The 27,904-nt window shown below is 45.1% G+C and overlaps 4 protein-coding genes and 1 long non-coding RNA gene across 6 annotated transcripts; 1 reads left to right on the top strand and 4 right to left on the bottom strand.

Annotated features, from left to right (window-relative positions):
* Nucleotides 1–4,719: 4,719 nt before the first annotated feature.
* On the bottom strand, nucleotides 4,720–8,301 carry LOC141041593 (uncharacterized). Its single transcript, XM_073508264.1, has one exon. The coding sequence runs from the start codon at nucleotides 7,462–7,464 to the stop codon at nucleotides 6,172–6,174; it is 1,293 nt and encodes a 430-aa protein (XP_073364365.1). The 5' UTR covers nucleotides 7,465–8,301; the 3' UTR covers nucleotides 4,720–6,171.
* Nucleotides 8,302–9,416: 1,115 nt separating this feature from the next.
* Nucleotides 9,417–15,026, bottom strand: LOC120973191 (uncharacterized). Of its 2 annotated transcripts, XR_006669230.2 has the most exons (4): nucleotides 14,939–15,026; nucleotides 10,048–10,211; nucleotides 9,799–9,853; nucleotides 9,476–9,601 (listed from the first exon to the last, which is right to left on the bottom strand). It is a non-coding gene; the product is annotated as an uncharacterized lncRNA (long non-coding RNA). The 2 variants fall into 2 exon arrangements; XR_012202172.1 differs by lacking the exon at nucleotides 14,939–15,026 and having other exon boundaries at nucleotides 9,417–9,601; nucleotides 10,048–10,724.
* Nucleotides 10,715–17,185, top strand: LOC109774792 (long chain acyl-CoA synthetase 1). The gene is made up of 20 exons (XM_020333551.4): nucleotides 10,715–11,064; nucleotides 11,702–11,870; nucleotides 12,431–12,494; nucleotides 12,613–12,702; nucleotides 12,823–12,879; nucleotides 12,962–13,010; nucleotides 13,190–13,266; nucleotides 13,352–13,391; nucleotides 13,482–13,576; nucleotides 13,979–14,146; nucleotides 14,255–14,365; nucleotides 14,456–14,543; nucleotides 14,623–14,689; nucleotides 14,765–14,840; nucleotides 14,967–15,084; nucleotides 15,677–15,922; nucleotides 16,002–16,141; nucleotides 16,225–16,407; nucleotides 16,629–16,748; nucleotides 17,015–17,185. Exons 2-20 carry the CDS (start codon nucleotides 11,710–11,712, stop codon nucleotides 17,075–17,077), a joined length of 2,013 nt encoding a protein of 670 aa, XP_020189140.1. The 5' UTR covers nucleotides 10,715–11,064; nucleotides 11,702–11,709; the 3' UTR covers nucleotides 17,078–17,185.
* On the bottom strand, nucleotides 16,850–19,679 carry LOC109774793 (uncharacterized). The gene is made up of 2 exons (XM_020333552.4): nucleotides 17,557–19,679; nucleotides 16,850–17,015 (listed from the first exon to the last, which is right to left on the bottom strand). The coding sequence occupies exon 1, from the start codon at nucleotides 19,618–19,620 to the stop codon at nucleotides 17,707–17,709; it is 1,914 nt and encodes a 637-aa protein (XP_020189141.1). The 5' UTR covers nucleotides 19,621–19,679; the 3' UTR covers nucleotides 16,850–17,015; nucleotides 17,557–17,706.
* A 2,580-nt stretch (nucleotides 19,680–22,259) lies between these two features.
* On the bottom strand, nucleotides 22,260–26,044 carry LOC109774794 (uncharacterized). The gene is made up of 4 exons (XM_020333553.4): nucleotides 25,749–26,044; nucleotides 23,738–24,414; nucleotides 23,016–23,163; nucleotides 22,260–22,875 (listed from the first exon to the last, which is right to left on the bottom strand). The coding sequence occupies exons 2-4, from the start codon at nucleotides 24,270–24,272 to the stop codon at nucleotides 22,794–22,796; spliced, it is 765 nt and encodes a 254-aa protein (XP_020189142.1). The 5' UTR covers nucleotides 24,273–24,414; nucleotides 25,749–26,044; the 3' UTR covers nucleotides 22,260–22,793.
* Nucleotides 26,045–27,904: the final 1,860 nt, after the last annotated feature.

Genomic DNA, 27,904 nt, shown 5'->3' with positions numbered 1-27,904 from the left:
GAAACAGAAAGGAGGCGCTAGGTCTCGGACGGGAGCTCTCTCTCGGTTTTGCTCGTCCTAAACGAGCGGGAGACCGTCCGATGAGAAAGGACGGCTGGGATTAAAACCCTAGTTCAGCCCTGGGCCACTAGGCCGAAAGCGTCGGTGGAAGCTGGGCCATTGCACCAGGCCGCAACCGCCAGCACCAGCTTCCACCAGCGAGCCGTGGAGCTCGCCCGCAGGCCGTGGGCGGCGAGCCGTGCGCGCGCTGGGCCGAGGCCGGCCGGCTGGGCTGCTATTTTTTCTGTTTTGTTTTTGCTTTTCCTGTCCAGTTTTGGGCTAATTGCAGTACAGTTTTCTTTCTATTCAAAATTATTCAAAGAAATTTTTTTGTTTAGAAAATAGAAAAGTAAACATAAAAAGTTTCTGAGAATGAAAATTTTCAGAAAAGGAAATGTTCATGAATTTTATAAAGAAAATAATAAAGTTCATGAATTTTTTTTGTCAAAGAAAAGTTTCTGTAAAGAATTAAAAGTTCATGAGTTTTTATTCATGTTTTTCCGCTGCCTAAATAATTAATAGTGCTCTTTTACAAAGAAAATAAAAGTTTTATCCTCCAATTAAATTGGAACCAACACGAAATTTAATTGGAAGAACGGTTTTTGATACAAGTTTTTTCACTTGTGGGTGAAATCAGATTCAGATAGCTTCAATAGAAAGATATTTGATTAAAGTTTAATTATAGTATTTTTATTTTTTGACCAACGTTGAAGATGACAATATTATAATTCAATGAGTCTTATAGTTAAAAGTTCAAATCTCTGCCCAATTTTCAGAGAATTTGATAAAGATTGAGAAATGTATATTGCTAGTTTTCCGCTGCAATAAAGTTGATAATGATGATTATTTTCTTAGCAAAGTTACTTAATAGAAATTTTATCATCACATTATTTATGAGTTATGCGTTTTTTCCATTTCTGCCCAACGGTGATGTGGAATTAATGTAAAGAGGTGATGTTTTATTCTAATTCTTCCACAACGATGATTTAGAATATAAAAGAAAGTTTAAAAGTTTAATGTGCATTTTTTTTAACCAGACCAACGTAGGGTTATTTTTATGCTCATTATTGTTGATTGTTGGCTAAGTTTTCTCAGACTAAAAGTTTTCCATGCCTTCATTCATGAAAGCGAATGGCTGGGTACTTGTGACCCGAAAGATGACCAAGAAAGGTCATAACGTGAGGGAATATGTTCTCTCTAAAGAATGGATTCAAAAGAGAAAGAATTCTTGGATATTGATCCAAGAAAAGAAAAGAGATAGATCATTGAGAGTCTTGGTTGACGAATGTCTTTCATGTACTCTCTATGAAGAAGATTTTTCAGTCAACATGATTTGAGATGAAACAAACAACATGTGTGTTTAATTTGACCAACGTCGGATCAAGCATGTGTGTCAAAGAGCATTCGGATTTATTTCTGAATTTGATTATTGAATATGCGGTCAAAAGAGCCAATTCTGTCATTTATGTCCCTTATAGGGAATTACCCGCATAGCGGGAAAAGATGATTATGATAAAACCGGCATGGCGGGAAAAGTCTGGAAAAATACCTGCGTAACTGGGTAAAGTTGACATAGTATTATGTCAAAAATCCTGTATGGCGGGAGAAATTTTGGCAAAGGACTTATCCTGTATGACAGGAGAAAGATATGATGACTCATGTGCTTTTAATATGTCCCACTCTGGGAGAAAAGTATGGAGTAGCTATTATGCTTTCCTAGTATCGAATGTACATCGGTCATTAAGCACTCAATAAATCCAAAGAGAATAAAAGTTACAGACGAACCTAAAGATAAAAATGATATGCAAGTGCGACTTGCAAAAGTACTAATTATAAAGAACTCTGTTGAGTTTCTGAAATGGAATGAGGAAAAAGTACTCCCATACCAGTTAACAGATAACTTCATTACGTATGAAGTAATCAGTTAAATGAAGTAGATAATCAAAGTTTCCTCAATTCACAAGAGTTATGAATGGTTTTTCGAAATTGTGGCAAAAAAGTTCTTGCCACATTTCGAGGGGGAGAAAGAAATATGAGATAATCTAAGAATGATGAAACTCCCCTATACTTTAGATAATGTGATGCACATTATGCATCTAAGGTGATCCATGAATGAAGAATGTGATCGTCTGGGGGAGTACGGCGGTCATAATAATACCCCTAAAGAAAAGAAATACATGTATTCCATTTTGAAAGCATACTAAGGAATGCTAAGACGGTGCTTAAAGTGCCATAAATAAGAAAGTTTTAACAGAATAAACCCAAATAATAAAGTTTAAAGATACGCCATTTTTAGTGAAGATGGAGTAATCTGGGGGAGCATGTTGTATGACCTATACAACACCTGTTGTTTTCTGTATAAAGGAGGAATGAGTAAACATGGATCTTGTGATAAAGGTCCCTGTAAAACCTATTGCCTCTTGGAAATGAAAGACTATACAATGAGATTGCCTCTTGGCAATGACAGAGCAATAACAACCCCATATGAAAGAAGTGCCAGTACCTGAGACACACAGATGGTCTCAAGGAATGAGAAAATCATATACTTCTGATTACTATAAAGTCTATGTTAATGGAGGTAGATCCTACCTCATTTAAAGCGCTCAATCGAGTTTCGAGAAGTGTTTGTTTGTATAAATGATAAGAGACTATGTGAGATGAAATAAAATTGGTGAATCCCGACGATGTTTGAGACTCATAAGTAATTTCCAATGAAGCCAAAACAGTAGGCTCTAAAGGGTCTACAAGGTCAATGTGACTCCAAAGGAAATACGTAAAGGTGTAAAACACGACTTAAATCGAAAGGTTTTTGCGTGTTTACACTGAATAGATTACAATAAGTGTTGGTAGCACATCATGATCTGAGTTACATCAGATGAAAGATATTATGATCTGAGTTACATCAGATGAAAGTAAAGAACACAGGGGATACTGCCTGAAGAAGTCTTTTATGGACTAAAGCAATCAAATGTTGTTTTGGGTTAAAGAAAATGAGAGGACAATTGTATCCATGCAAAGTTATAGAATGGGAAAATCATTTCATAATCCTGTGCATGTGGATGACGTCCTACTTGCTAGTGGTCATGTCAATCTACTGCAGGAGAAGAAAAGAAGTTCTTGTTCTCAAAGTTCAAAAGAATGTTCTCGGTAGAGTGTCTCTCGTTATAATTATCGAGATTCACCAAGAAAAGAATAAAAGGGGTATTAGTAATGTCGCAGGGACATGCTTAGAAAGGTCTCTAAAGTATGCATGCGAGAAAGCCTACACATGTTCTTATAGTCAAGGATAATGGAACTGGAAACTATGGTGTTTCAAAAGTTGATGAGAAAAGATTGAAAACGGATATGGTGCCATATGCTTCAGCTGTTGAAGCTCAATATATTACCATGACATAGTTCATGTATCTGGGTTGTTTTGGCAATGTCCAGTCCATATACAGATCACTGGAATGGACTCAAAGATATCGACCTCATGCTGAAAGAAATAAGTACTCTCAAAAGATTGTGAGTACAAAGACAGGAGTTGTGAAATGTATAGCGAAATCCACAATTGTCGCTAATTTTCACACTTGGAGTTTTGGTGTGGAAAAGCTCCAAAGAATGAAATAATTACCATCAATGCGATGCAAAATATGTTATAGCTTGATATGAGGCTGAGGGACACACAAAATGGTTAAGTATACCTGTGCCCGGAGTTGATAATGGTTGACAACAGCGATAACCATTTTAAGTTTTTCCCTCCTATGACAACGAGTCAAGTGTTGACGCCAAACACACTGACACAGAGTTATGCGTTGTAAAGGAGAAAGTCCGGAATTATGTAGAAATGCTTGAAGTATAAAAGCAACAGACAAGTGTTTGCAGATCTGCTTATTAAAGGCTTGCCGCCCAGTGTGTTCGGAGAACACACAGTCGACATGGGTTTTATGGTATAGTCTAAGATTTCCGGACAATAAAAGGGCCCAAGGTTAAAGAATCTGTTTCAAAACAGAGGAGTGTGTTGTAGGTGTTGATTCTATCGGGAATGAACTGTGATGATGAGACATGCTCTACATGCAAATCTGTGATGGAACGAGTACTTTGAAAAGAGTTATTTCAAAGTATAAAGTTAAAAGTATAATGATGAGATCAAGGGGGAGAATGTTAGGTTGATCTCTCCACCAATGGGCCCAACGGCTCATTGGGCCCTTGACCCATGCCCTGATCTGGGGCGTCCAGCCCAAGCAAGGCTGGTGGGCCCCTGTCGCGCAGTGCTATAAAGAGGAGGTGGGGACCAGGGGCACGGGGTACGAGGTTCGTCACCGCCACTGTTCCCCACTCCTAACCCTATCCGATCCAGAGGGAGGCACTGAAGCGATGGGAAGCTCCACCGCCGCCACTCACGCACTCTCTGCTACCACCTGCCACCGTCACCATGGCCGGTATCAGGACCTCCTCGAATCAAAGTGAAGGTATCTCCTACTACTCCTCCCATCTACCCTTAATGATCTAGCCTAGACGATCCCACAGAATCTATCAATATGAACATTTGGGCATGGTTTGAGTGCAATGTATGGCAATCCTCTAAATTTTGTATTGCCGTCGGGGCATCCTATGGTGTAGTATTTGTGTAAAATTAAGTCATAAGAGATGTTGCTCTTGTCATCTCTTATGACCGAGCACACATGCATTCCTTTCGCTCCAAATGGTCCAAGCGACCAGCATGATGAGCGAGGCCATCGCTTTCCTATTGGGGATCGATTATGTATCAGCAAAGAGCAACATATGAACTAACTGGCAACAGAGATTTTTTTTTCCTGCAAAATAGTAATGTCAGCATCCTGATATTCAAAACAGAGCTCAGGCTTACGTGCTCCCAGCAAACAGTAAATTTAAAAAATATTAGCAAGAAATTTAAAGCATGTGATCTTTTGACAATGGACATAATCACGTCTTCTAACCGCGCGCAAGATTTTGTGAAGAAATGATCTGGGAAAAAAATATGTGCTCTAAAAGGGCTATTTTTAAGTTGTTTGCTTCTCACATATCCATAAGTCCCAAGAGCAAGGCAGATATGCAGATTGAATTCTGAGTCCGGGCGTTACTTGCCATGTCCAGAAGAACCTTGCCAAATTGGATCCAAAACCAAGTCAGATTCCGAGTTCCCGACACCACCAGAATATTGACCATGAACTACTTTTCTACTCCCACAGGTTTCACCGAGAGGAAGAGGCATTTGGAGGAAGAGAAGCGTCACCTTTTTATGCTCAAGATGAGAATGGAAGAAACCATGATGAGGAGAGGAGGGCATGCTCTAGTTGGGTGGATGCGGAATTAACTCCAGCTGCACCACCTACACTGCACAAGTGGAACTACAGTGCGGGTGCCAATGGCATTTCCTCCCTCTCCACTTTGCCTCCTCCATTGAATTCCCCTCGTCTCCTCCGTGGCCTGCCCTTGCGGATGGATGGATGGGCACCTACGCCATTGAACGCCATAACTGAGGGTAGGTCTTCGGCATAAATTGTACTCCTACTAGTACTTGTGTCCGTTACTGAAAAGATTGAGATTACCTTCTGTTTATTTTTTTCTTCAGTACCATGTACTGCAGAGAACAGCATGAGAGCAGGCGGTAAAAGACAAGGAGCACCAGAGCTGACATCGACTGCAGTGCACTCGTAGTCACGTGGACTCGGGTAGGCCGGTAGGATAGCAGCCGGCTGCGCAGCAATCAGACCAGCTGCTTGTAGTACTTGTCAGCTAGGACATTATGTTGATATGTACGTATAGATGTGGTAAACATGCAAGGTTTTGAGTAGACCACAGAGGTATGCATGGCTAGAAAACATTTAGAGCAACTTCAACGGGCTGACCCAAACGGACGGCAATTTTATCCGCTTTTTGTCCGTTTGGATCGGCCACCCGCCTGGCGTCCGTCCTGTTTTTCATATGGGTCAGCAGCACGTCCAACGCGCCGACCCATATGTGCAGGCGTGGCCGGCTGGCCGCCCAATTTTACATTGCATTCAACATATTGTGAAATGGAAATTTAACAAACAAAATAGTCCGCCCAAATAAATAGTATAGTTTTACAGGCCAAATAAAAATAAAAATGTTTCACATAGTTTTGCAAACGAATAAAAAAAGATACATCTATTGGTTGCCAACATGAGTCCACATATACTCAACCAAATCATTTTGCAGTTGCACGTGAGTTTCCCAATCACGCATGTCTTCATGAAACTGAGTGAACCGCTCAAATGTTGCCGCTACTCCATGCTCAGGCACAACATTCTCACCCTGAAACTGAAAGCCTTGATCGTACAGACGCTCCGGGCGCTCGTCTTCTACGATCATATTGTGCATGATCACACAAGCAGTCATCACCTCCCATAGTTTCTGCGTGGTCCAAGTATTAGCAGGATACCGAACGATGCCCCATCGAGATTGCAAAACACGAAAGGCACGCTCGACATCCTTTCTAGCACTCTCTTGCTCTTGGGCAAATCTTTTCCTTTTTTCTCCGACAGGGTTGGGTATTGTCTTGACAATAGTGGTCCACTGAGGATAGATACCGTCACCCAAATAGTACCCTTTGTCGTAGTTGTGGCCATTGACAGTAAAGTTCACCGGTGGGCTGCTGCCTTCGGCAAGCCTATCAAACACCGGCGAGCGCTGAAGCACGTTGATATCATTGTGTGATCCAGCCATGCAAAAGAAAGAGTGCCAGATCCAGAGATCTTGAGACGCCACGGCCTCTAGTATGACAGTGCAAGCCCTGACATATCCCTTATACTGCCCTTGCCAAGCAGAAGGGCAGTTCTTCCACTCCCAGTGCATGCAGTCTATGCTGCCAAGCATCCCCGGGAAGCCCCTGCTGGCATTCATCGCCAACAAACGGGCTGTATTTTCAGCTGTCGGCTCTCTCAAGTACTCAGGGCCAAACACAGCAATCACAGCCTTGCAGAACTTATACAGGGACTCTAGGCACGTAGACTCGCTCATACGGATGTACTCGTCAATGAGATCACCGGGCACTCCGTATGCAAGCATTCGGATGGCGGCAGTGCATTTCTGATAAGAGGAGAAACCAATCTTGCCGACGGCATCTTCTTTGCACTCGAAGTAGTCATCATAGCCGACCACTCCCTCTCTAATACGGTTGAAAACATGCCTACTCATACGGAACCGGCGGCGGAATTTGTGATGTTTGAACAACGGGTTTGTTGTATCAAAGTAGTCCTTCCAGAGAAGGAAATGCCCGCTCTCTCGGTTACGATTCAACGCCGGAAGGTGGCCTGGAATGGAGCCACGGAACAACGGCCGCTTGTTGTTGAGGTGGTGATGGACCAACACGGCAGCCAATATCTCCTCCTCGTCGTCGGACGACGAATCGTCGGAGTCGCAAATGAAATTGTGGAAAACGAACTCGTCGGCGGAGTCCATTTTCGTACCTTGGCAAACTGTCGAACAGCTTGCGGGCGTCGAAGAAGGAGATGGCCGGCGAGGGGAGACGCGGCGCCCACAGACCAGCTAGCTGCCCTGCCGGCGTCCGACGAGTGTGACGGCGTCCGACGAGCGTGCCGGTCGTATGTGGCGGGGGCGGCGAGGCGTCTTCTTGGTCGCGGGCGGCTGTGCGGTGGGGGAAGCGGCGGCGGGAACCAGTTTGCTCCCCGGCGGCAAAACGGCGGCGGCGGGCAACTGGGGGCAGGGGCGGCGTTGTTGGTGGATGTGGAGGCGGCGGCGGCTGGAAGAGTCGCCGCAAAAATGGGCGGCGGCGTCGGTGACGAAGAAGGCGGGGGCGAGGGTTGCTTGTTGGCCGGGGGGAGGGAGGCCAATGTGCCACAGATCAGCGGGCCCGAGGACAGGAGTAGGCGACCGCGCGCGCGTCCATCGCGTGTCCGCGCCGACGCAAATCAGGCTCAAAAATGGGCCGGGAATGGGTCGCCCGCGGACGAAAAACAGACGCGCGTCCGTTTGGGTCGGCGCGTTGGGCCGCCTTTTCTGTCCGCGCCGATCCAAACGGACGGCCGCGGACGAAATGGGTCGCCCCATTGGAGTTGCTCTTACTAATAATATATACTCTCTCGGTTCAGAAATATTTGTTGAAGAAATGGATAAAAATGAATTTTTTTAGGAGGGTGCAAAATTTCATGACGAAATGACATCGGATGAGCTCTGAAAAAAAAAGAGAAACAAAATCGGAGCTTGGAAAAAGGTACTGTTTGCGTTTGGTAGAGGAAGAATTACCTATCAAGTTGACAGGATAGCAGATGTCAATGCGAACAGCCTGCAAAGAGGTATGGGTAGTCAGACTTCTTTCATTACTACTTTGTACAATTGTCGAGTACTACGTGCAATGTTACAGCCGATCGGTGTAAGGATGGATGATCCGTGGATCCGAGCCCCGGAGTTGCACAGACATCTCCATGTGTTGATCCTTAATTACCTCCAATAAATTCATATGAATCCATATCGTATACTACTACGAGTATGTCCTACACGGACCAAATAAATGACCACACATGCTCCTTGCTGGCTAGGCTACGGCCACGGCCTATGAATCAGGACGCGCGAGAGCCCTAGGTAACCCCATGCCGCCACCATCAATGGCGTCCCGAGCTGCAAGCTCACACTGGCCACCAGTTGCACTGTTTTAACCATGTGTATGGAGCAAGCACCAGCATGGTCGGCGTCGTCAAGTTCAGAGAATGTATCCATGTACTACTGACCAGCCAACTAAGCTAACAAAGTAACCAACCCTGCTGCATATTCTTGATCTCTCCTTTTCCTTCCGTATGAATATTTCACATTTCGGATGCAAGTTTGAAAGATTCTCTTGCATCCCTCATAGAAGAACGAGTTGCTTCTATCTATATATATAAAACATACAAATACAAGATCTAGCAACAAACGTCAACTTGTTGACGATAGTTTTCAAGCCAGAGTTTAAGAGACCCAGCCGCCTATTAAGAGGACGTCAAGGTCCAGGTCAAGTTGGTTGACGGAATCAGGATTAGGTGACACGGCCTCTGTCACTCATCGGTCAACCACCGTTCCTGCCTGGAATACTAGAAGCCAAGAGCATGCTTTTCTAGCAACTACACAATCTTTTCTTTTCTTCTTTGCGAAACTGCACAATCATTTTACAGTATCAGCCGAGTTAATTTGCTTAACCAACGTACACACTGTGAACAACTAATTTGTGATGGCTGTGTGTGTGCCGGGTGAGATCTGATTTTGGTCGGTTCGAGCAAATTCGGTCTTAGCCGCCATACCAGAAACAATACCATTTGATATTTTTTTTTAAAGAAGCAATGCCATTTCATAATAGTAGTAATGCTGCCATGGCTAGGAAATGAAATGGAGTGGTAGGTAAGTGCGATCAATGTGGGTACCTGCTGCCTGGCTGGGGACATCCAATGCGAACTTCGCCAGCTGCATCAAAGGTCAGGTTACCGGTAGAGCTAGTGAGCGGACAGCAAGGCTTTTCTGAGCTCATTTTTTTTTTATCTTTTTGTCGTACGATTGGCTCATTCAATCGGTAGAGCTTGGTAGGTTCAGACTTTACTCGAACGGGGTCCTGTTATTAATCAGAAGATCCGTCAGAAAGTGTTAATAATAGTAGTAGTAATTCTATAACAGTGATGCAGATAAAGAAGATCAGTCTGACAGCTGACGGAGAACTTCCCCAAAGAGTGACGGAAAAACCCCATAAAAGGAACCGGTAACAGCCATCTATTATCCATGAAAAGGCACAGAGAAATCAATGGTGCTAACCTTCCAACTAAAAGTGCCAAGTGAAGCTGATGGGCTGCGTCTCCGTCCTCTGGTACTGCAAAAGATTATAGACATTGCAGTTACATCCAGTCAAAGCTAGTATAAATTTGGTCCGAAATGTTGTGCAGACACAAGATTATACTAGTATTTTGATCGTAACAAGTCAAACTATAGACTTTTAGTCTGAAAATGTTGTGCAGATACAGTACAAGATTATACTGTATATGATATTGCAATCGCATCACTTACTTCAGAAGATCAGTGCTAAATTGTTTGTGCTACCCTTCCGCGTGACTCTTGGCAGTTTCTGACTTCCTATACACCATGATCTCAGTACCTCTGGTTCGTCCGCAAACCGATGCGCGTGGAAGAGGGATTAGGTTGTGGTTGGACAACCGTCCCGGATTTTACCTCTGTAACACTCATAACCAGGGTCAGCTGCTGTAAAGAATAAACAGTACTATAATAATCAACAAACAACGGCTAAACCTTGAAGGAAAACATAAGTGTTACTGCTTGGGATGGATCACTGCAGTTGTATCGAGAAAAGAACAATTCGTTGACAGACGATATGACAGAACTATTATGCCGAGTGACTATTCCAACGACTGATCCTGCGGGCCAACAACCGTTGAACAATACATCTGGCGCCACATCATCGCCTTGAATAACAAGCAGTGTGATCAGCAAACAATGGCTGAAACTTGCAAAGGAAAACACAAGCTTTACTGTTTGGAACAGATCATTGCGATAGTCTCGAGAGAAACGAACAATTCCTGGGCAGATGGTGACATAATTATGCCGAATGACTATTTCTCCGCGATACGACTGGCTGATCATGTGGGCCAAACGACCCTTAATCACAGATTTGGCGCCACATCGCCTACAAGATTAGCGTGAGGCTGCTCACGCGCTTAGCACCGCACGCTTAATTCTTGGAAGAGCTATTCCTTCCTTCCCAGACTCTCCCTCCCCAACCCCCCTCTCTTCCCCTCTCTCTCTAAACCTCTCTCTCTAAACCTCTCTCTCCCTCTCCATCTCTCTAAACGTGGAGCTGAGCGGTTTTGGCTTAACCAGCCGGGCCCCACCTGGCGGTCCTTCTCCTTGGACGCGCACAACCTCGCTTGGCCATCTCCTCGTGCCCCTGCATATATAGCAAGGAAGCTCTCTCCTCTTCGCATCAGCAGGGGCGCCAGATACTGCTTGCCCGGCTTCTTCTCCACTCGATCCAAGCCATCTCTGCTTTCTCCAAGCTCCACTTCTTCCGTAAGTTCTTCCATGCCTTCTCTCTCTCTCTCTCTCTCCATGTTCCCTTTCTCTCAAGTTCTTCTGTGTTCACTCCAAGTTTCCTGTCCTGCAATCTCTCTCTCTCTCTCTCTCTCTCTCTCTCTACACACACACACATACACCAAACAAGAACTTTTCTTGTTCTCGGTTAGCAGATAATGTTGTTTTCTGTCACTGGAACGAGTCTTGCTCTCTGACTGCACCCAAGAAAACAACAGATCTTGAAAACTCAAGAGTCCACTTTCAGAAAAGATATATAGATAGAAAATACAGAGTCAGTGACAGCTCTCCTCATTTATTCTGAAGAGAGAGGGGGAGAAAGAAACACAAGGATTGCATTTTCTAGTCACGAGATGTGCAGAAAAGTACTACGAAACACCGTCGAGTCGCACCCCTCACTGTCCAACTAGTTCTTCTTCTCCCTTTCTTGGCAGATAAGGAACTGCCGCCTCCAGTTTTCCTTTCTTATTCTTGGACTACACGGTTCAGATTGTTTGGTCGGTGCTATGCATTGATAAATTCAGGGGAGAGAGTGTAAAAAAAAGCTTGTGTTTGGCAAGAGAGTGTAGTAGAGTACTGACAGAATTTGTTGCAAACTTTCACCTCTGGTGCGCAGCTTGGAGGATGGAGGGGGCAAAGAAGCAGGTTTTCACGATCCAGGTGGAGGATGGAAAGCCCGGGAAGGATGGCCGGCCGGCGGTGGGGCCGGTGTTCCGGAACATACTGGCCAAGGATGGGTTCCCGCCGCTTGATCCTGACATGAGGACCTCATGGGATGTGTTCAGGTAAACACAAGCAACAGCAAAGTCCATCCATCCCTGTCTTGCTTTTCTCCTACTAAAATTTCAGTTAGATGGTAGCTTTCACTTTCAGCCTTGTACTTTACTCTGGTTTTTTCCCCTGGGCTATGTGCCTATGTTATACTGTACTGCAAAGACAAAGAGAACTAGCTGGTAATAATAACCAGTGCTCAATAAAGAAAGTAATCCGACCTCTGCTTCCATGTCAGACAGATTCATCTCCTTGTGTGTCACCTCCATGCATGTGATTTTTCCTCAAGGACAAAAAAAACAGTACTCTGCATGTGGTTTTTTCTTTACCAGCAACAGAAAAACACTGCTCTGCATGTGTGTGGCTGTTCAAAGATGGTACTGGGGACAGCCACATATCTGTTTTACCAAAACCAACTCTTGGATTCACATGTAAGGACAGGCATATGTGTTTTCCCCCAGAGAAGGACATGCATATGTCATGTTCTGGCCTTTTAGCATAAGGACATGTAACGCTTAGTTTTGGTCTTTTTCGCGGCCTTGGTTTTGATCTCTTTTGCTTACATCCCTTGCAGAACGGCAGCAGGCAAGTATCCAGACAACCGGATGCTTGGATGGCGTCCATTTAAAGATGGAGTGGTATGCGCATATACAACTAACGCCTAGGACAGTGAAGCTTATGCATCTACTGCTATATGCCTACTTTTGCTTAGATTGTTGTTGATGAGAATAACATCCCCCATTTTCATGTTTCTAGCCAGGGCCCTACTTATGGAAATCATACAAGGAGGTCTATGAGGAAGTCCTGCAAATTGGATCTGCGCTGCAGCAGCTCGGGGTGCAACCAGTAAGAACGAAAACATAAAGTCAACTTTTTCACTCCAGCTATATAAATTGGCATCTTCATATTTTGAAGAGCTTTACATTAATCAGAGATGTTGATGTTCCCATGCTTGATTTATGTCAGGGTTCCAGGGTTGGAATTTATGGATCCAACTGCCCTCAATGGGTGGTAGCAATGCAGGTACCCCATCTGAACGATAATACCCTTAATCTCCTTTGATTGATTAGGATAATCAATGCTAATCCCGCAATCAATTTTGCAGGCTTGCAATGGTTACAGCATAATATGTGTCCCACTGTACGATACCTTAGGTAAGCAGGAAACTGATAAATAATAGACCCTCGTCACAAAGTGTTTCAGATGCGCTCAAAAATAAAATGTTACAGATCAACCAATGCAAACATTTGAAACACGGCATTTATGTTTTTTTTATCAGAAATGGTAATATTATTTCTCTATTAGCATTAATAATATTTCCTTGAGATTTCAGGTGCTGGAGCTGTTGATTACATTATTGACCATGCTGAGATAGATGTTGTCTTCATACAAGACAAGAAAATAAAAGAAGTACAGCCAAATTTGTTAACTAAATTGAGCACCTTTAATATCTCGTCGGAATTAAGATTTCATAGTGAGTATTTCTTATTTGCAGATACTGTCCCCAAATTGCACATCTGCAACGAGGCTAAAAGGTAAGAAAATGGTAAAGTGGTTAAGGTCTCTCTGTTATTCCAGGAAGGATTAAATAGTCTAATTTCTTTTTCTCGAAAACATGTTTGCAGCATTGGTGGCATTCACCTCGGCAAATAATGAACAAATCAAAGATGCCGAGCAGATTGGGATGAAAGTGTACTCCTGGAATGATTTCTTAAAAATGGTGGGTAAAGAGAACCTATATATCTAAATAGCTGATCCCCACTATCTCTAATTATCTCAACATGCAGCTGCTAACTCAACAAATCACCATGCAGGGGGAAAGACCCACCTTAACATGCACCATGCATGCTACTTATATTCAATAAATATTCTACAACTATACAATAATCATGTATTTTTGTTTCAATTTTTATATTATTAATCCAAATACTAGTGTTTTATAGAACCAAATCTCTTTAAAATAATTACAACCAATTCCTGCAGCAATGCTCAGGTATCATCTAGTTTACAAAGTTTGGTTCACAACTAAAATAAGTAGATCCATTCAGACTGCCAAGATGGAAGCAATGTTTGTGATGAAATATATGTGTTGATCAAGCAATAATTCTGAATTACATTTCAGGGAAAGGATAAACCAGTTCAACCTCGTCCACCGCAACCAAATGATACATGCACCATCATGTACACAAGTGGAACAAGTGGACAACCCAAAGGTGTTATGCTGAGCCATGAGAGCCATGGGATGTATGTAAAAGGGGTGGACCTCTTCATGGACCAGTTTGAAGATAAGGTTACTCCTTTCTATCAGATATAATGATGTGAATAAGCTTAATTCCAATTCAATAGATGGTTATCTTTAGCATAAATGTAAGCAAACTGGGTGGTTTCGGGTATGCAGATGTCAACGGAGGATGTATTTCTTTCTTTTCTCCCACTTGCTCACATTCTCGACCGCATGATCGAAGAGTATTTCTTCCACAAAGGAGCCTCAGTTGGCTATTACCATGGAGTGAGCAAATCCACATATTAGCCTTTCTACTTTCAATCTTATTGGTCATCATTCTTTCTTTAATATAACTGCACTGTTCTTTTTCGTCAGGATTTGAATGCCTTGAGAGATGATCTCATGGAGTTGAAACCAACTCTACTAGTTGGGGTGCCCAGAGTGTATGAAAAGATTTACGAAGGTGGTAAAAGAAAAATTATTGATATCAAATCAGCCTTCATATCAGCTAACTCAGATAACATTTTTATGATTGACTTTAGGTATTTTAAAGGCCTTAGCGGATCTCAGACCTCTCAGGAGGGTGATTTTTAATGCTTTGTACAACCGGTAAGTTGGTTAGCATCATGAATATTTATTGCAGTAAATAAATTATGTCATCTCACCATAGCTTTTGCAATCCAGCAAACTAGCAAGCATGAAAGCAGGCTACACACAAAAAACTGCTTCACCTTTCGCTGACATGCTGGCTTTTCGCAAGGTATTGTGTTCATAACTAAGAACCACTAGACACGAATTACTTTCAGAAAAATAAATAAAAGATCAGTAGCAGTTGTACTCACAGTGTCTGTATCTTACTTTTTTTTGTTGCATTTCCTTGCTTTAGGTCAAGGCAAGGCTCGGTGGCCGTCTTCGCCTACTAATCTCCGGTGGTGCACCCTTAAGTACTGAAATTGAAGAGTTCATGAGAGTGACCAGCTGTGCATACTTTATCCAAGGCTATGGTAATGCATGTAGACACTTTTCAGGGTTCAGATTTCTTCCTGCAGACTGCCATCACCACAGAAGTACAAATATATTTGTTTAAAGGACTCTAAAGCATCAACAAGTAGTTGCCAAAGGCAAACAAATAATAATAAAAATATGTCACCAGACTGGCAAACAAATAATAGAAAAAATATACCACCAGACTTGGTGAGTATACTTGTAGCTCAACTGCTCAAGTATGAGTTATAGTTGTATTTAGAACTGGAATGTATTGACCTGTTTTAACAAGTCACAAGATAACGATAAAGCTGGTTGCATATGTAGGTTGGGTCCATGTTTTCCTTACTGTATCCTATCCCCATTGCAAACACTAGTTTTAAGAGTTTTCAGCAAACTTTCTGTTTCGACTATTTCACTTATTGCACATTACTGTTTACAGCTCGAAGTAAAAGATTGTGGACATCTATTTTTCCTATTAACAAAGATACTGACATGCCACATAATCTTTTTCTCTCCATATGATGTTCCAAAATTGCATGGGTTAGTTATCAGTCCCTTTGTCAATGAAAAGGAACCAGTATAACGCTCGATTCTGTTGTCTCTGCTCAGGTTTAACAGAAACATTGGGACCTAGCACAGTCGGTTACCCTGATGATATGTCCCTGGTTGGAACTGCCGGTGTTGCCGCCACCTTCACTGAACTGCGACTGGAAGAAGTACCTGAGATGGGTTATGATCCACTTGGTGTTCCTTCTCGTGGTGAAATTCTCATTAGAGGGTCCACTGTCTTCACTGGGTACTACAAAAATCCTGAGCTCACAAATGAGGTCATGGTTGATGGATGGTTTCATACAGGTGAATAATCAATTTTAATTTAAACAGGAGACTAATGTAAATTTAAAATTATCATGTTCTGACACAATCTTGTTCTCAGGAGACATTGGGGAGATGACCCCAGATGGAATCCTGAAGGTTATTGACCGAAAGAAGAACATATTTAAGCTATCGCAAGGGGAGTATGTCGCAGTTGAGTATCTGGAGAAAGTATATGTCTTCCCTCCAATTATTGAAGATGTAAGGACAAACCCATTGAAATCATATGCTTATATTGACAGAGTCATGGCGCTACATACAATGTAATACTGTCATTTTTGTAGATCTGGGTGTACGGGGACAGCTACAAATCAATGTTAGTCGCAGTAGTTAACCCACATGAAGAAAACACCATGAAGTGGGCAGGGTCAAATGGCTACAAAGGTTCTTTCAGTGAAATATGCAAATCTGAAGGCCTTAAAGAGCATGTCCTTAAAGAGCTCGCAGCGGCTGCACAGAAGAACAAGGTAAGGCCATCTATTCACTTCTACATTGGACATTAAACATATTACATGGTTCATCATGTCATCCATCAAATTCTCCTAGCATTATGGACAACATGGTTTTCGCTTTTGCATTACAACAAAGAGGAACTCAGAAGTTTCTATAGAGTATAGCCTCCTTCGTTTTAAATCTTCACTGCATCTAAGCATCACATATATAACCCTCTTTGCATGTCTCGGATCAGCTACGAGGTTTTGAGTACATCCAAGGTGTAGTGTTGGATCCTGTGCCTTTTGATATTGAAAGGGATTTGGTCACTGCAACAATGAAGAAGAGAAGAAACTACATGCTAAAATATTATCAGGTAATATATTTTCATCTGCTGCAGTGTGATTTTTGTTGTTTTTACTAATTTTCAGGGTAAAAGCCAGTGTATTAGTATTGGTTCAAGTGAGCCCAATAAAATTGGTAAATCACATACAAAATCACTATTGATCTATGAACAGCTAAAGTTATAGCATACAGAGCCAACCTTGTGGTCCATATGTTGTAGAGCTGACTTCTTGGTCTTCGTCCATGTCCTCTCTTACTTCTTTTGAGTAATTCTAATTCATTGTTCTTCATGTGCAGCCTGAGATTGACAAAGTATACAAAGCATTGGAGGGTCAGAGGGCTGCGAACAAAGCAAAGTAAAGCTATGTGTTTTGTTAGGTCACATGCCGGAATACTATTGTAAATCTACTATTGAACGTTGGTAATCAAGACTACATAAAAGCAATAAAATGCATATTGTGTGGTGCATTGCGTATGTATATCCCCCCCCCCCCCCCCCCCCCCAAAAAAATTCCGCCCCACTCTTTGAAATTTACATGTGTGGCGCACAGATAACAATTAAAACAGATTTTTGTGCTAGGCCGCGTATTTTGACCAACGGACAATTTCTATTAATGTCGTGTACGCCAGACTACGCGAGGGCCAATATGCAAGGGAGAACATGATCGACTCAGTCCCAGACTATATCGTTATGTCCCAAAGTATATTCATCATGCACATATTACATACCGACCAAACTGAAGATAGCAGCTTGCAAATCTGAATGGTGCCTCTGATGAATCCTTGAGACATATATTTATAACATCAAAAGATCATTAGTATTATCAGAAATAGCATACCTCGTGAACTATCAAAGAGACTTGCTGCTTGTCCGATGATAGCACCACTGGACTGTCCGAGTACATGCTTATAAATCTTCAATGATATGCTCAATCAAGTACGTTGGTCTGGTGGTGCCTGAGGTTTGTCGAAGTTCTCTAGGGCTACTCTTATAAATCTTCGTAAATATGCTCAATCAAGTGCATTGGTCCGATGGTGCCCATGTGTGTAAATATCCCACGGACCAACACATTCCATGTTGCTTCATTTGGACATATACCTTCATATAACATCTTCAAGAGATAGACCATGGCATCATCCAACCTGTGCTGACTGCACAGCCCTGACATCAGACTTGTGTATGCAACTATGTTGCGTGGACAATTAACTGCATTCATTCGACCTAACATCCAAGCAGCAGCCTTGACATTCCCTTCCTTGCAGTAAGCGTGAATTATCGCATTGAAAGTGAATGCATCTGGTTGAATTTGTTGGACTATCATCCTCCCGAGAAGAATTATAGCTTCTTTGTTCCTTCCCATCTGGCACAGACCACTAATAGTAGTGTTGTAAGATACTAGAGTCAACTCAAGCCCATGGTTTAGCATCTCGATCAGCATTCGAAGAGCGTCTTCGCAGTTTCCTTCCCTGAAAAGACCATGAAGCAACTCATTGTAAGTCCTGTCGTTTGGAGAGCATCCATATCTTCCCATACCATGGAACACACTCAAGGCTCTTCCCACTCTTCCGCATTCACACAGGCTTCTGATCAAGGTGTTGAATGTCAATGTGTTAGGAGGACAATTTTCCATCGACATCTTATCAATGAGATTCTCTGCCTGATCAAACATCGCCTTCTTGCAAAGCACATCCACCATATTTGTATAAACAACAACGTTTGGCTTGAAACCAGCATTTGTCATGTCATTCCATATTGACATGGCACCATCTAGGTCCCCAGCTTTGGAGAATCCGTCAATGAGAGTAGAATAGGTCCTTACATCAGGAAAACAACCGTTTTGCTCCATGCCAGTGAAAACAGACGATGCCCTCTTTAGATCACCAGTGTGGCAAAGGCCACGGATGAGAACATTGTAAGAGATTGTCGTTGGTGCCCATCCTTCAGCCACCATCCAATTCCACATGCCAATCGCGTCATGCGCCTTTCCATCATCGAAGAACCCTTTGACCAACACAGTGAATGTTTGAACATTTGGAGCACAACCTTCGGTTACCATCCTAGCCAAAATGGCGCAAGCCATCCTCAGCTCCCCGGCCTTGCAGAGCGCATCGACTATGCTTGTGTACGTGGCAGGTTCTGGGTGCAGTCCCCGGTGAATCATCTCGTCGATAACCGAGAGCACCTCCAGCATCCTGAACTGCCTGCAGAGCGCGTGAACGACGGCATTGTACGATGAGCACACAGGCACCGTCTCTGCCACGACCCTCCTGGCCTCGTCCACCCTGCCCAGCTTGCACAGCGCAGAAACGATCGTCGTATGGCTCACCGCGTCTGGCTGGCAGCCCTTCCTGGCCATTTCGTCGAGCATCTTGCGCGCGGCGTCGACCCGGTCGTTCTGGCACAGCGCCTTCATGAGCAGGTTGTAGGTGTACACGTTGGGCTCGACGCCGGCCTTCCTCATGTTGTCGTAGACCGGCACCACCGCACCGACCAGGTTCTCCCGGAGCAGCGCGTCGAGCAGGTGGTTATACACCCGCACGGTGGGCGCCGCGCACCCCAGGTCGTGCGCGCGGTAGAACGTCTTGAGCGCGCGGTCGGCCGCGCCGGCGCGGGCGAAGGCGCAGATGGCGGCGACGAGGGCCCCCTCGGGGCACGCCACCCCGCGCAGCCGCATCTCCTGCAGCGCGTACTGGACGCCGTCCACGTCGCCTGCCGCCGCGAGCCTCCTGACGGTGGCCTCATGGGCCCTCGCCGTGTCTCCGGCATCGGTAGAGGGCCTGTATCGCTCCGGCCACCGGATGGTGACTTGCGGGTTGCTCTTCCGGTGGTTAGGTGGCGGGGCGGTGGAGAAATGGCGGTCGTGGAGCCGCCTGAGCAGGAGGCGGCATTTGGTCGAACACATGGCGCGCAGCCAAAACTTCGAAGGTCCAACAGAGAGTAGGGGCCGCGTTTGTGTAAGCCACGGGTACCCTTCAGGCCGCCTAAATTGGATCGGCGGTCTCTCAAAGGCCCAATGTTGGGCCTGGTTTTGAAGCCCAGCCTAATTCAAATTGACACGAACTCATTCTCTCCTTTATTTATAAAAAAGTAGAGCATCGAATATTGATGGATCGAGCTTGTGTAGGTAGATATTGCCTGGTAGGGCCGATAGTAGTACACTGTTTGGGATGGAGTCAGGGCCCTTCTCACCCCCTACGAGTCGTCCGGCGGAAAACTTTTTCTGAGTGGGGTAAAAGAACTTGGAATCCTCGATCTCTTCCTTCAAGATTGAGATGAATCGAATCGTCGGAATGTGTACGAGATACCATAAGGGCCCAATATCTCAATAGCACCCTTGTCTAAAGCTTCGAATGAGACTGGATATCCGAAACGCAGGAACGATCTGACTAGAAAGTCATTCAAAACTTGATCGAAGAACCTTGCCAAACACTCTTTGTTGCTTGATCAGGGTCGCCACTTGTGGCTTTTCTCTCCGCATGACCCAGCTTGTATCCCTCTTAATGTCCAAGTTAATCAAAGTGTTGGCAACCCTAGCGGCAACTATGAGAGTGTCGCAAGAGAGTGCAAGCAGCGAGCGGTCAATCTTAACTGCAAATTTACCTTCAAAGAATGAATGGCAAATAAAGAAGTAGATAGTTTAGCTAAGTTTCCGAATTCTCTGACAAGGGGCGCCATGTTTGGTTTCACCTCCACGATCCTTATTGTATCCCGCTTCAAGTGGCTTTTGATTAATAAAACTTAGCTTTCCCCCCTAAAAATAATCAAAAGAAAAAAAACTATCTTTACCTAAAAAACTATCTAAAAAATTCAAAAGAAAAAACGAACTCAAAGTATGGGCAGCGAGAGACATCTGAGAAGCCTTCCGTTCTAGTCCCTCCGTCCTATAATATAAGTTGTTTTTTATGAGAAAAAGAATTTTGTTGCTTAATCATGATAATTACAAAACGTTTTGAGTCAACACATGAATTTCTTGAGGAACAAACCTCAACCAAACATCAGTACGAGTGAATTATGTCCCATTTGAGCTAAGCTATGAACGACCGAATTGCGAGAGTGACGTATCACAGATATGGTGTGCTCCCTTCAGTAGGCGTTTGATCTCCTCAACCAAGGCTGCCCCCGGCGAAAGATCCTTCTCCTCAATCATTGTAATAACATCTTATATTTATACGCTGTAATAACATCTTATATTTATACGACAAAGGGAGTACCTAAGAGAAACTCATTTGGGGTGAGAGAAGCGGCTAAGAGGCAATGATTAGAGTAAGGAGTTGATATGGCAGCAATGACCTCTTCGTTGAATAAGTTATCTGGGCTTTGTCCCTTCCCGCACTGTGTTTGTTTACCGTCGACAAGGAGCAAGTGGAGGTGGGTCTTCACCAGTTGAATCTTCGTCATACATGTTATACATGTTCCTCTGCAAGGTGGAGAATGTTCTTCTTTCCTAACGACAACAATGAGCGGTGGTTTCCACCCTCGGGCGGCTCAAACGACTTCAAAAACCTTAAGGGCGGGTTCACTCTGTGAATGTCGGGTAGGCCGACGGCCGATTAGCCGACATTAATGCGAGTAGCCTTGCCGCCCTGTCTAGCCACGTTCGCTTCATCGGCATGAATAAGACGCAGAGAGCAGCGAGAGAGGAGCTTTAGGATGACTCCGAATTGCCAAAGTCCAATGTGTCAACGTCCAGACTCCCACAAACCTCCCGCACTTTGTTGCCGGTTTGTGGGATTCCAGACGCCTAGGCCGGTCCGGATAAATTTGTTGACCTCAGTTAAATGGACACTATATGGACAAAATTGTCCAAACCATCCAATCTAGACATTTGTGAGCGATTTGATGTCCGTGTTGGAATTGCAGTAGAGTTGCACAGTGAATTAGTATGTAAATCCCAGAAAGGACATGGGAAAAGCCCCCCCCCCCCCCCCCCCCCCCCCAAAGCCTGCATGAATTCCGACATGGCAAAAGATCCTGGAACTCAGCATGCCAATTTTTTCAACAAGTACCTCCACAGTACTATAGTCTATCTTCACAAATAAATTATGTAGTGAATCAGCAGTCAAACTTGTGTACTCTCGAATCCAGGATCTAAGAGACAGTCATAGCACCGACAAAGCACTTAAGCCATCATACTGATTTTATGAAACCATGAGCGATGGCTCGAATCCATAGTCAATCCTACATGATGAGTTCCCACGGTAGATTTCTCACACTTGTATTGCGAGTTTGCTTACTTTGGACATTGGAAACTTTCGCAAAAAGCACCTTCACAGTACCATAGTCGTAGTATCTTCATAAATATAATCAGCAGTCAAACCTGTGTACACTTAGAGAGCGCTCCAGAACCGGAGAGTCATAGCACCGACAGAGCACTCAAGCCATCTCATGTTAAGCAGGCGTACTTAATGCCATGTGCCCAAGATTTGCCGGCCGCTCAGCGCGCAACGCCATGTGAGGAGGTCTACCATGACCATGAGAAACACACGCGACGAGAGAGTGAGAGAGAGACAAGAAGCACCGCTGGATCTGAATCGAATCTGATTGCTTGCTTAACCATCATCATTGACATTCCATTATTGAAATTGTACACAAATAACAAATGCAACCGCCGTGCTGTACACGTACAGCGTAGGGATCTACACCGCCCAGCGCCACCGCCCAGACCCCAGAGCCAGTGACACTCTCTCAACCCTCAACAGTCAACAGTGTGAGCCACACTGGCTTCAGTTCAGGACCAGATCAGATTAGACTACTATTATCATCACCACCAACTAGCAAGCCTTATTAGTATTATTGATTGATTGAAACCATCACCGTCATCATACAGCTTGCGCTCGGGACTGACTTACCAGGTGCCGCCATGGCCGCCGGGAAGTCCACTCCACCGGTTGGTTAGCAGCGTGGAACCCGGGGGAGCGCGCAACACACGCTAGAGAAGGTTCATTTACAGCGAGGCCTCCTCGAGGGGCGCTAAACAAAGCCTCGGATTTACATCGGCCAGCCTGTCGTGGGGGAGCTTTCAAAATGGCGGCGAGCGGGAGGGCGTGTCGGCGGGGGCCTTGGCACGGCCGGCGGTCATGCCCGGCCGACGTGCTCGTGCCGCGGCCGTTCCCCCCTCGGGACGGATCTCCAGCCCCGGTGGTGCGTCTCGTAGTTGCTGCAGAGGTTGAAGGAAAGCAAAGGCATCAGCAGCACATCATAGCATGGTTGGTACAAACGAAATGGGAGAGGCTCCAGATCTTGAGATTTCGGGTTTCAATGAGATGCATTGTTTGGAAATTGACTGAGTTTGCATACTTGGGAGCCACGGAGGTGGAACCGTGAGGTCTGACGTTAGAATGGTTCTTCTTGTAGAACCGGATGGAGATCAGGCTGCTATGCTCTCTAACTGAAGATTCAGGTGATCCGTGGAAGCTTACTCCAGATGCTTGCCTGGAGCAAAACCCTGTAGTGTAGAAAAACAAGGGATTTTAGTGTGCCAATTTTCCCTGAAGACCAACGGCTTTTTGGTCAACATGGCTTAACAAACAGTTAACAGTATGTAGTGTTTGACTACTTGAATCAATATATATACCACACAAGTGGATCTTTGCATTGCCCAATGTAAAAAATATGCCATCCGCAACTATGTCTAAACTAAACATTAACTCTTGCATAAATGCCATGGATGAACAATTTGACAAGCAAGGGCATGGTAAGAAACTATAATGTGAACATTAATTAAGAGTCTGATATATATACAGTTGATTGCTCAATAATAGAACTGGCTGTTAAAATAAGGTAAATTCTAATGAACGAATAACAATACTGCCTAGATTCATGCTATGTACCAAAGATTTGATATGATTAATTGTCAAGTATATAAAATTTATCACAGGGAAATTTGCATTTGACAAAGTTAATCTCAGGACCAAGAAAGGTTTTGCTTCATTTGTAAACTAAATTATGTTCTTCCATACAAGCATGACATATGTATATGAGATAGCAGTGATAATACTTTTGTAACTAATTTGGTATACCTTGCCAGAGTATGACGAGGCAGAAGATAATGGTGATGATCATGGGACAAAAATTGCTATTTGAGGAACCCTGTTTGCCATTCTTCATCTTCTTCAAAGCCTTCATCCGCTCAATCCTTGCCCGCTTCAACAAAGCAAGCTCATTCAGCTCGTTGAGGAGCTTCTGGTCAGAAGCATCCAACGGCAAATGCGTCGGCGGCCTCGGTGGCCGCGGGGGCTTCTTGGAGCTGGACCGCTTCTTCTTTGCCTTCTCACCTCCAGAACTGTCCAGAAGGCCCAGCTTCTCCTCCCCTTCGGACTTCCTGTCATCTCCATTCTTGGAAGCGGTTTCCATGGCGGGCGAGGAACAATCCATGTGCTGATTCCCGTCATCCTTGGTGTGCATGACGCGATTCAGCCCGCCATTTGGCGGTGTTCTGGGTGGGCTCACCGCAAAATTAGCATCCATTCCATGGCCATGCTCGCTGATAACAACGCTGTTCCCACTCTCCAGGTCAATCAGAGCATCCCGCTCGCCCGCGCCCTTGGCTTCCATCAGAACTGGAGAAACAACGCCTCTAAAGCATCAAGAGACAAAATCTCTGGCTCCCACTTTGACCTGGGACCAACACTCGGATCAAATGTTCTCCTCCCAAAATCGCAAGAAACAGCCTCTGGAAAACTGCCTGCCTGCCTACCTGCACAGACAAGTTTGGCCACAAGTTAGGTCAGTTGGTTAAAAGTCCGCATTCCACAGAGTTGTAACCATGGGTTTCAAACAACGGAAACAAAATTCAAGACTTTCTCCGCCAGAATTACCAAACCATCTAACAGATCAGCACCATGAACCGCGCCTAATCGCAACACGAAAATGGAAAACCAGCCATGTAACTAACACACAACACAAGGATAACAATGGTGGGAGACACCACCAAAGTCCAAAGGGAGGTATAAATTAAAGGAGGGAGGAGGCTTCCTTGGATTCTAAGGACAGCTCGTCAAAAAGGAAGAGCTGCAACAACCCCAAATACCTGAATCAAGAAGAAACCTGGGAGAGAATCACGCAAAGCCCCCAAATCTTTACACACGCAGGGCGCCGCCGCCGCTACCCACTCTGCCTCCTTTCACACGCACCTTTGCATTGCAATCAAACAAAGCATCGCATCGGTTACACATGGCGGACGCGCTGTCCCTCCATTGTTTTCTGTTGCTTCGTTTCAGGGGAAACCGGCGGGCGAGCCGAGAAACAAATGGAGGGGCTGGTTACGGCATGGAACCACCACCATTTTTTCAGGGACAGCGACGGCTATTTTTAGCTTTCCCCAAAACCAGAAGAATCTGGCGAGCGGGCGTCCGCATTTCAAGCCATTCTAAACAGGGGAAAGCAGAGCAGGCCCCCTAATTTGGTGCTGAGAGTAGCAGCAGCAGAAGCACGCAAATTTCCGCCCAAATCGGGGCAGCAAATCCGCCGAAAGGCAGGAGAAAGCTGGGGAAATTAGTTAATTAATTCGGCAGCTAAACAGCCCGGCAAACGAAACGAACAAATCGGTGGAAATGTTTGGATTTTTGTTGACCTATCCGGTGCTGGAAACAAGCGGAAGCGACGGGGGAAGGGATGGCCGCGGAAGGGAACCGGCCCCGCAAGAATCCAAGGGAATGCCGCTCCGCCGAGCAAATCGAGACGGGGAAAGGGACGGACACGCGGACGCGATGCATGAGCAGGGACGAAACAGCTCGAGCAGAAACCATGGAGGCAATCCCCAGCCTGCGATCCATGGAGGTCAGCGGAGGAGGAGGCTCGCTTGAACAGCACTGAGTAAACAAAATCCAATAAAAAAGATTCAAAACAACGGCTCTATCACGCATGATGATATAATAATCAACCGAAGCAAAAGAAGCAATCTTTGCGCCCAGCCCCATGATGGCCCGGGACGAGGAGCAAAGCGCATCAAGAATCCCGACCCTTTTCCTCCCCACAAATCAAGAAGAAATCCCCAACCAACGGGCGCAAAAAGTAGAGCGGTGAACCCACCTATCCGGCGCCGGCGAATGATGGCCGATCTCTCCCCGGCGAATCAAGAACTCCGCGGCGCAGGGAGAGGCGCCAATCCAGGTGCGGAGCGAGGTGGGGGGAGGCGACCTGGCTGAGGGATCGAGGAGGGGAGGGGAAGGACCGGAGGAGGAGGCAGCGGTGGGGGTGGGGGTCCCTGCCCTGGGGTCGGGGGTGGGGTGGTATGGTGCGGGTTGGAGCTTGGAAGCATCCGGATTTGCCTCGGATATCACGCGCCCCTTTTTATTTAACCTCCCAGATTTGTTCGCTTTGTGGGCGGGCTGTTTTCTTCCCCTCGGCTCCTTTTTGGGGGTGCCCGGGTTGGTGGGGACGAGACGCTAGCCGTCGGATCGGAGGACGGACGGCTAAGATGAGAGAAAGAGGGAGCGGCGGGGGTTTCATTTGATTAGTTTGTTGGTGGCTGAATTTAGGACGGCCGAGGGAGGGAGAAAAATGGGTATCGGAGAGAGAGGAGGGGCATTTTTCATAGTTGCGGGAGGAATATTCGGTTACACTACGTGTCCTCCTCTTCGTCCTTCTCGTGTCGTGCCAACAAACAAACGATCGAATAATAGTGTTTTATACGACCACACTCTCTCTCTCTCGGCAGGGATTCGTCGGTTCAATATACTTAAGAGCAACTACAACGGCCGATCCAAGCGGACGGCGATTTCGTTTGCCTTTTGTCCATTTAAGTCGGCTGCCCATCCGGTGTCCGCCCTGTTTTTCATATGGGTCGGCAGCGCACCCAACGCGCCGATCCATATGTACAGGCGTGGCCGGCTGGCCATCCAATTTTACATTGATTTGCATTCAAACATATTGTGAAATGAAATAACAAGTGAAATAGTTTAGCCGCCCAAATAAATAGTATAGTTTTTACAAGCCAAATATAAATAAAAATGTTTCACATAGTTTTGCAAACGAATAAAAGAAGATACATCTATTGGTTGCCAACATGAGTCCACATATACTCAACCAAACCATTTTGCAGTTGCATGTGAGTTTTCCAATCACGCATGTCTTCATGAAACTGAGTGAACTCCTTAAATGTTGCCGCTACTCCATGCTCAGGCACAACATTCTCATCCTGAAACTGAAAGCCTTGATCGTACAGACGTTCTGGATGCTCGTCTTCTACTATCATATTGTGCATGATCACACAAGCAGTCATCACCTCCCATAGTATTAGCAGGATACCGAACGATGCCACCATCGAGATTGCAAAACACCAAAGGCACGCTCGACATCCTTTCTAGCACTCTCTTGCTCTTGTGCAAATCTTTTTCTTTTCTCTCCGACAGGGTTGGGTATTGTCTTGACAATAGTGGTCCACTGAGGATAGATACCGTCACCCAAATAGTACCCTTTGTCGTAGTTATGGTCGTTGACAGTAAAGTTCACCGGTGGGCTGTTGCCTTCGGCAAGCCTAGCAAACACCGGCGAGCGCTGAAGCACGTTGATATCATTGTGTGATCCAGCCATGCCAAAGAAAGAGTGCCAGATCCAGAGATCTTGAGACGCCACGGCCTCTAGTATGACAGTGCAAGCCCTGACATATCCCTTATATTGCCCTTGCCAAGCAGAAGGGCAGTTCTTCCACTCCCAGTGCATGCAGTCTATGCTGCCAAGCATCCCCAGGAAGCCCCTGCTGGCATTCATCGCCAACAAACGGGTTGTATCTTCAGCTGTCGGCTCTCTCAAGTACTCAGGGCCAAACACAGCAATCAAAGCCTTGCAGAACTTATACAAGGACTCTAGGCATGTAGACTCGCTCATACGGACGTACTCGTCAATGAGATCACAGGGCACTCCGTATGCAAGCATTCGGATGGCGGCAGTGCATTTCTGATAAGAGGAGAAACCAATCTTGCCGACGGCATCCTCTTTGCACTCGAAGTAGTCATCATAGCCGACCACTCCCTCTCTAATACGGTTGAAAACATGCCTACTCATACGGAACCGGCAGCGGAATTTGTGATGTTTGAACAACGGGTTTGTTGTATCAAAGTAGTCCTTCCAGAGAAGGAAATGCCCGCTCTCTCGGTTACGATTCAACGCTGGAAGGTGGCCCGGAATGAAGCCACGGAACAACGTCCGCTGGTTGTTGAGGTGGTGATGGACCAACACGGCAACCA

Source organism: Aegilops tauschii, chromosome 1 (genome assembly GCF_002575655.3).
Source record: "Aegilops tauschii subsp. strangulata cultivar AL8/78 chromosome 1, Aet v6.0, whole genome shotgun sequence".
In the NCBI taxonomy this organism is placed as follows: domain Eukaryota; kingdom Viridiplantae; phylum Streptophyta; class Magnoliopsida; order Poales; family Poaceae; genus Aegilops; species Aegilops tauschii.
Note: the sequence above shows the minus strand (reverse complement) of the source record. Positions and strands in the feature narration are given on the sequence as shown.

Excerpts from the sequence above, each read along its gene's own strand:
- LOC141041593 (XM_073508264.1), bottom strand. The coding sequence starts at position 7,464 with ATGGACTCCGCCGACGAGTTCGTTTTCCACAATTTCATTTGCGACTCC.
- LOC109774792 (XM_020333551.4), top strand. The coding sequence starts at position 11,710 with ATGGAGGGGGCAAAGAAGCAGGTTTTCACGATCCAGGTGGAGGATGGA. Across the intron at positions 13,267-13,351 it reads AAGACAAGAAAATAAAAGAA|ATACTGTCCCCAAATTGCAC; the intron begins GTACAGCCAAAT and ends TCTTATTTGCAG. Across the intron at positions 16,408-16,628 it reads CGGCTGCACAGAAGAACAAG|CTACGAGGTTTTGAGTACAT; the intron begins GTAAGGCCATCT and ends GTCTCGGATCAG.
- LOC109774793 (XM_020333552.4), bottom strand. The coding sequence starts at position 19,620 with ATGTGTTCGACCAAATGCCGCCTCCTGCTCAGGCGGCTCCACGACCGC.
- LOC109774794 (XM_020333553.4), bottom strand. The coding sequence starts at position 24,272 with ATGGAAGCCAAGGGCGCGGGCGAGCGGGATGCTCTGATTGACCTGGAG. Across the intron at positions 23,164-23,737 it reads CCTCGTCATACTCTGGCAAG|GGTTTTGCTCCAGGCAAGCA; the intron begins GTATACCAAATT and ends TCTACACTACAG. Across the intron at positions 22,876-23,015 it reads TCCACCTCCGTGGCTCCCAA|CAACTACGAGACGCACCACC; the intron begins GTATGCAAACTC and ends CAACCTCTGCAG.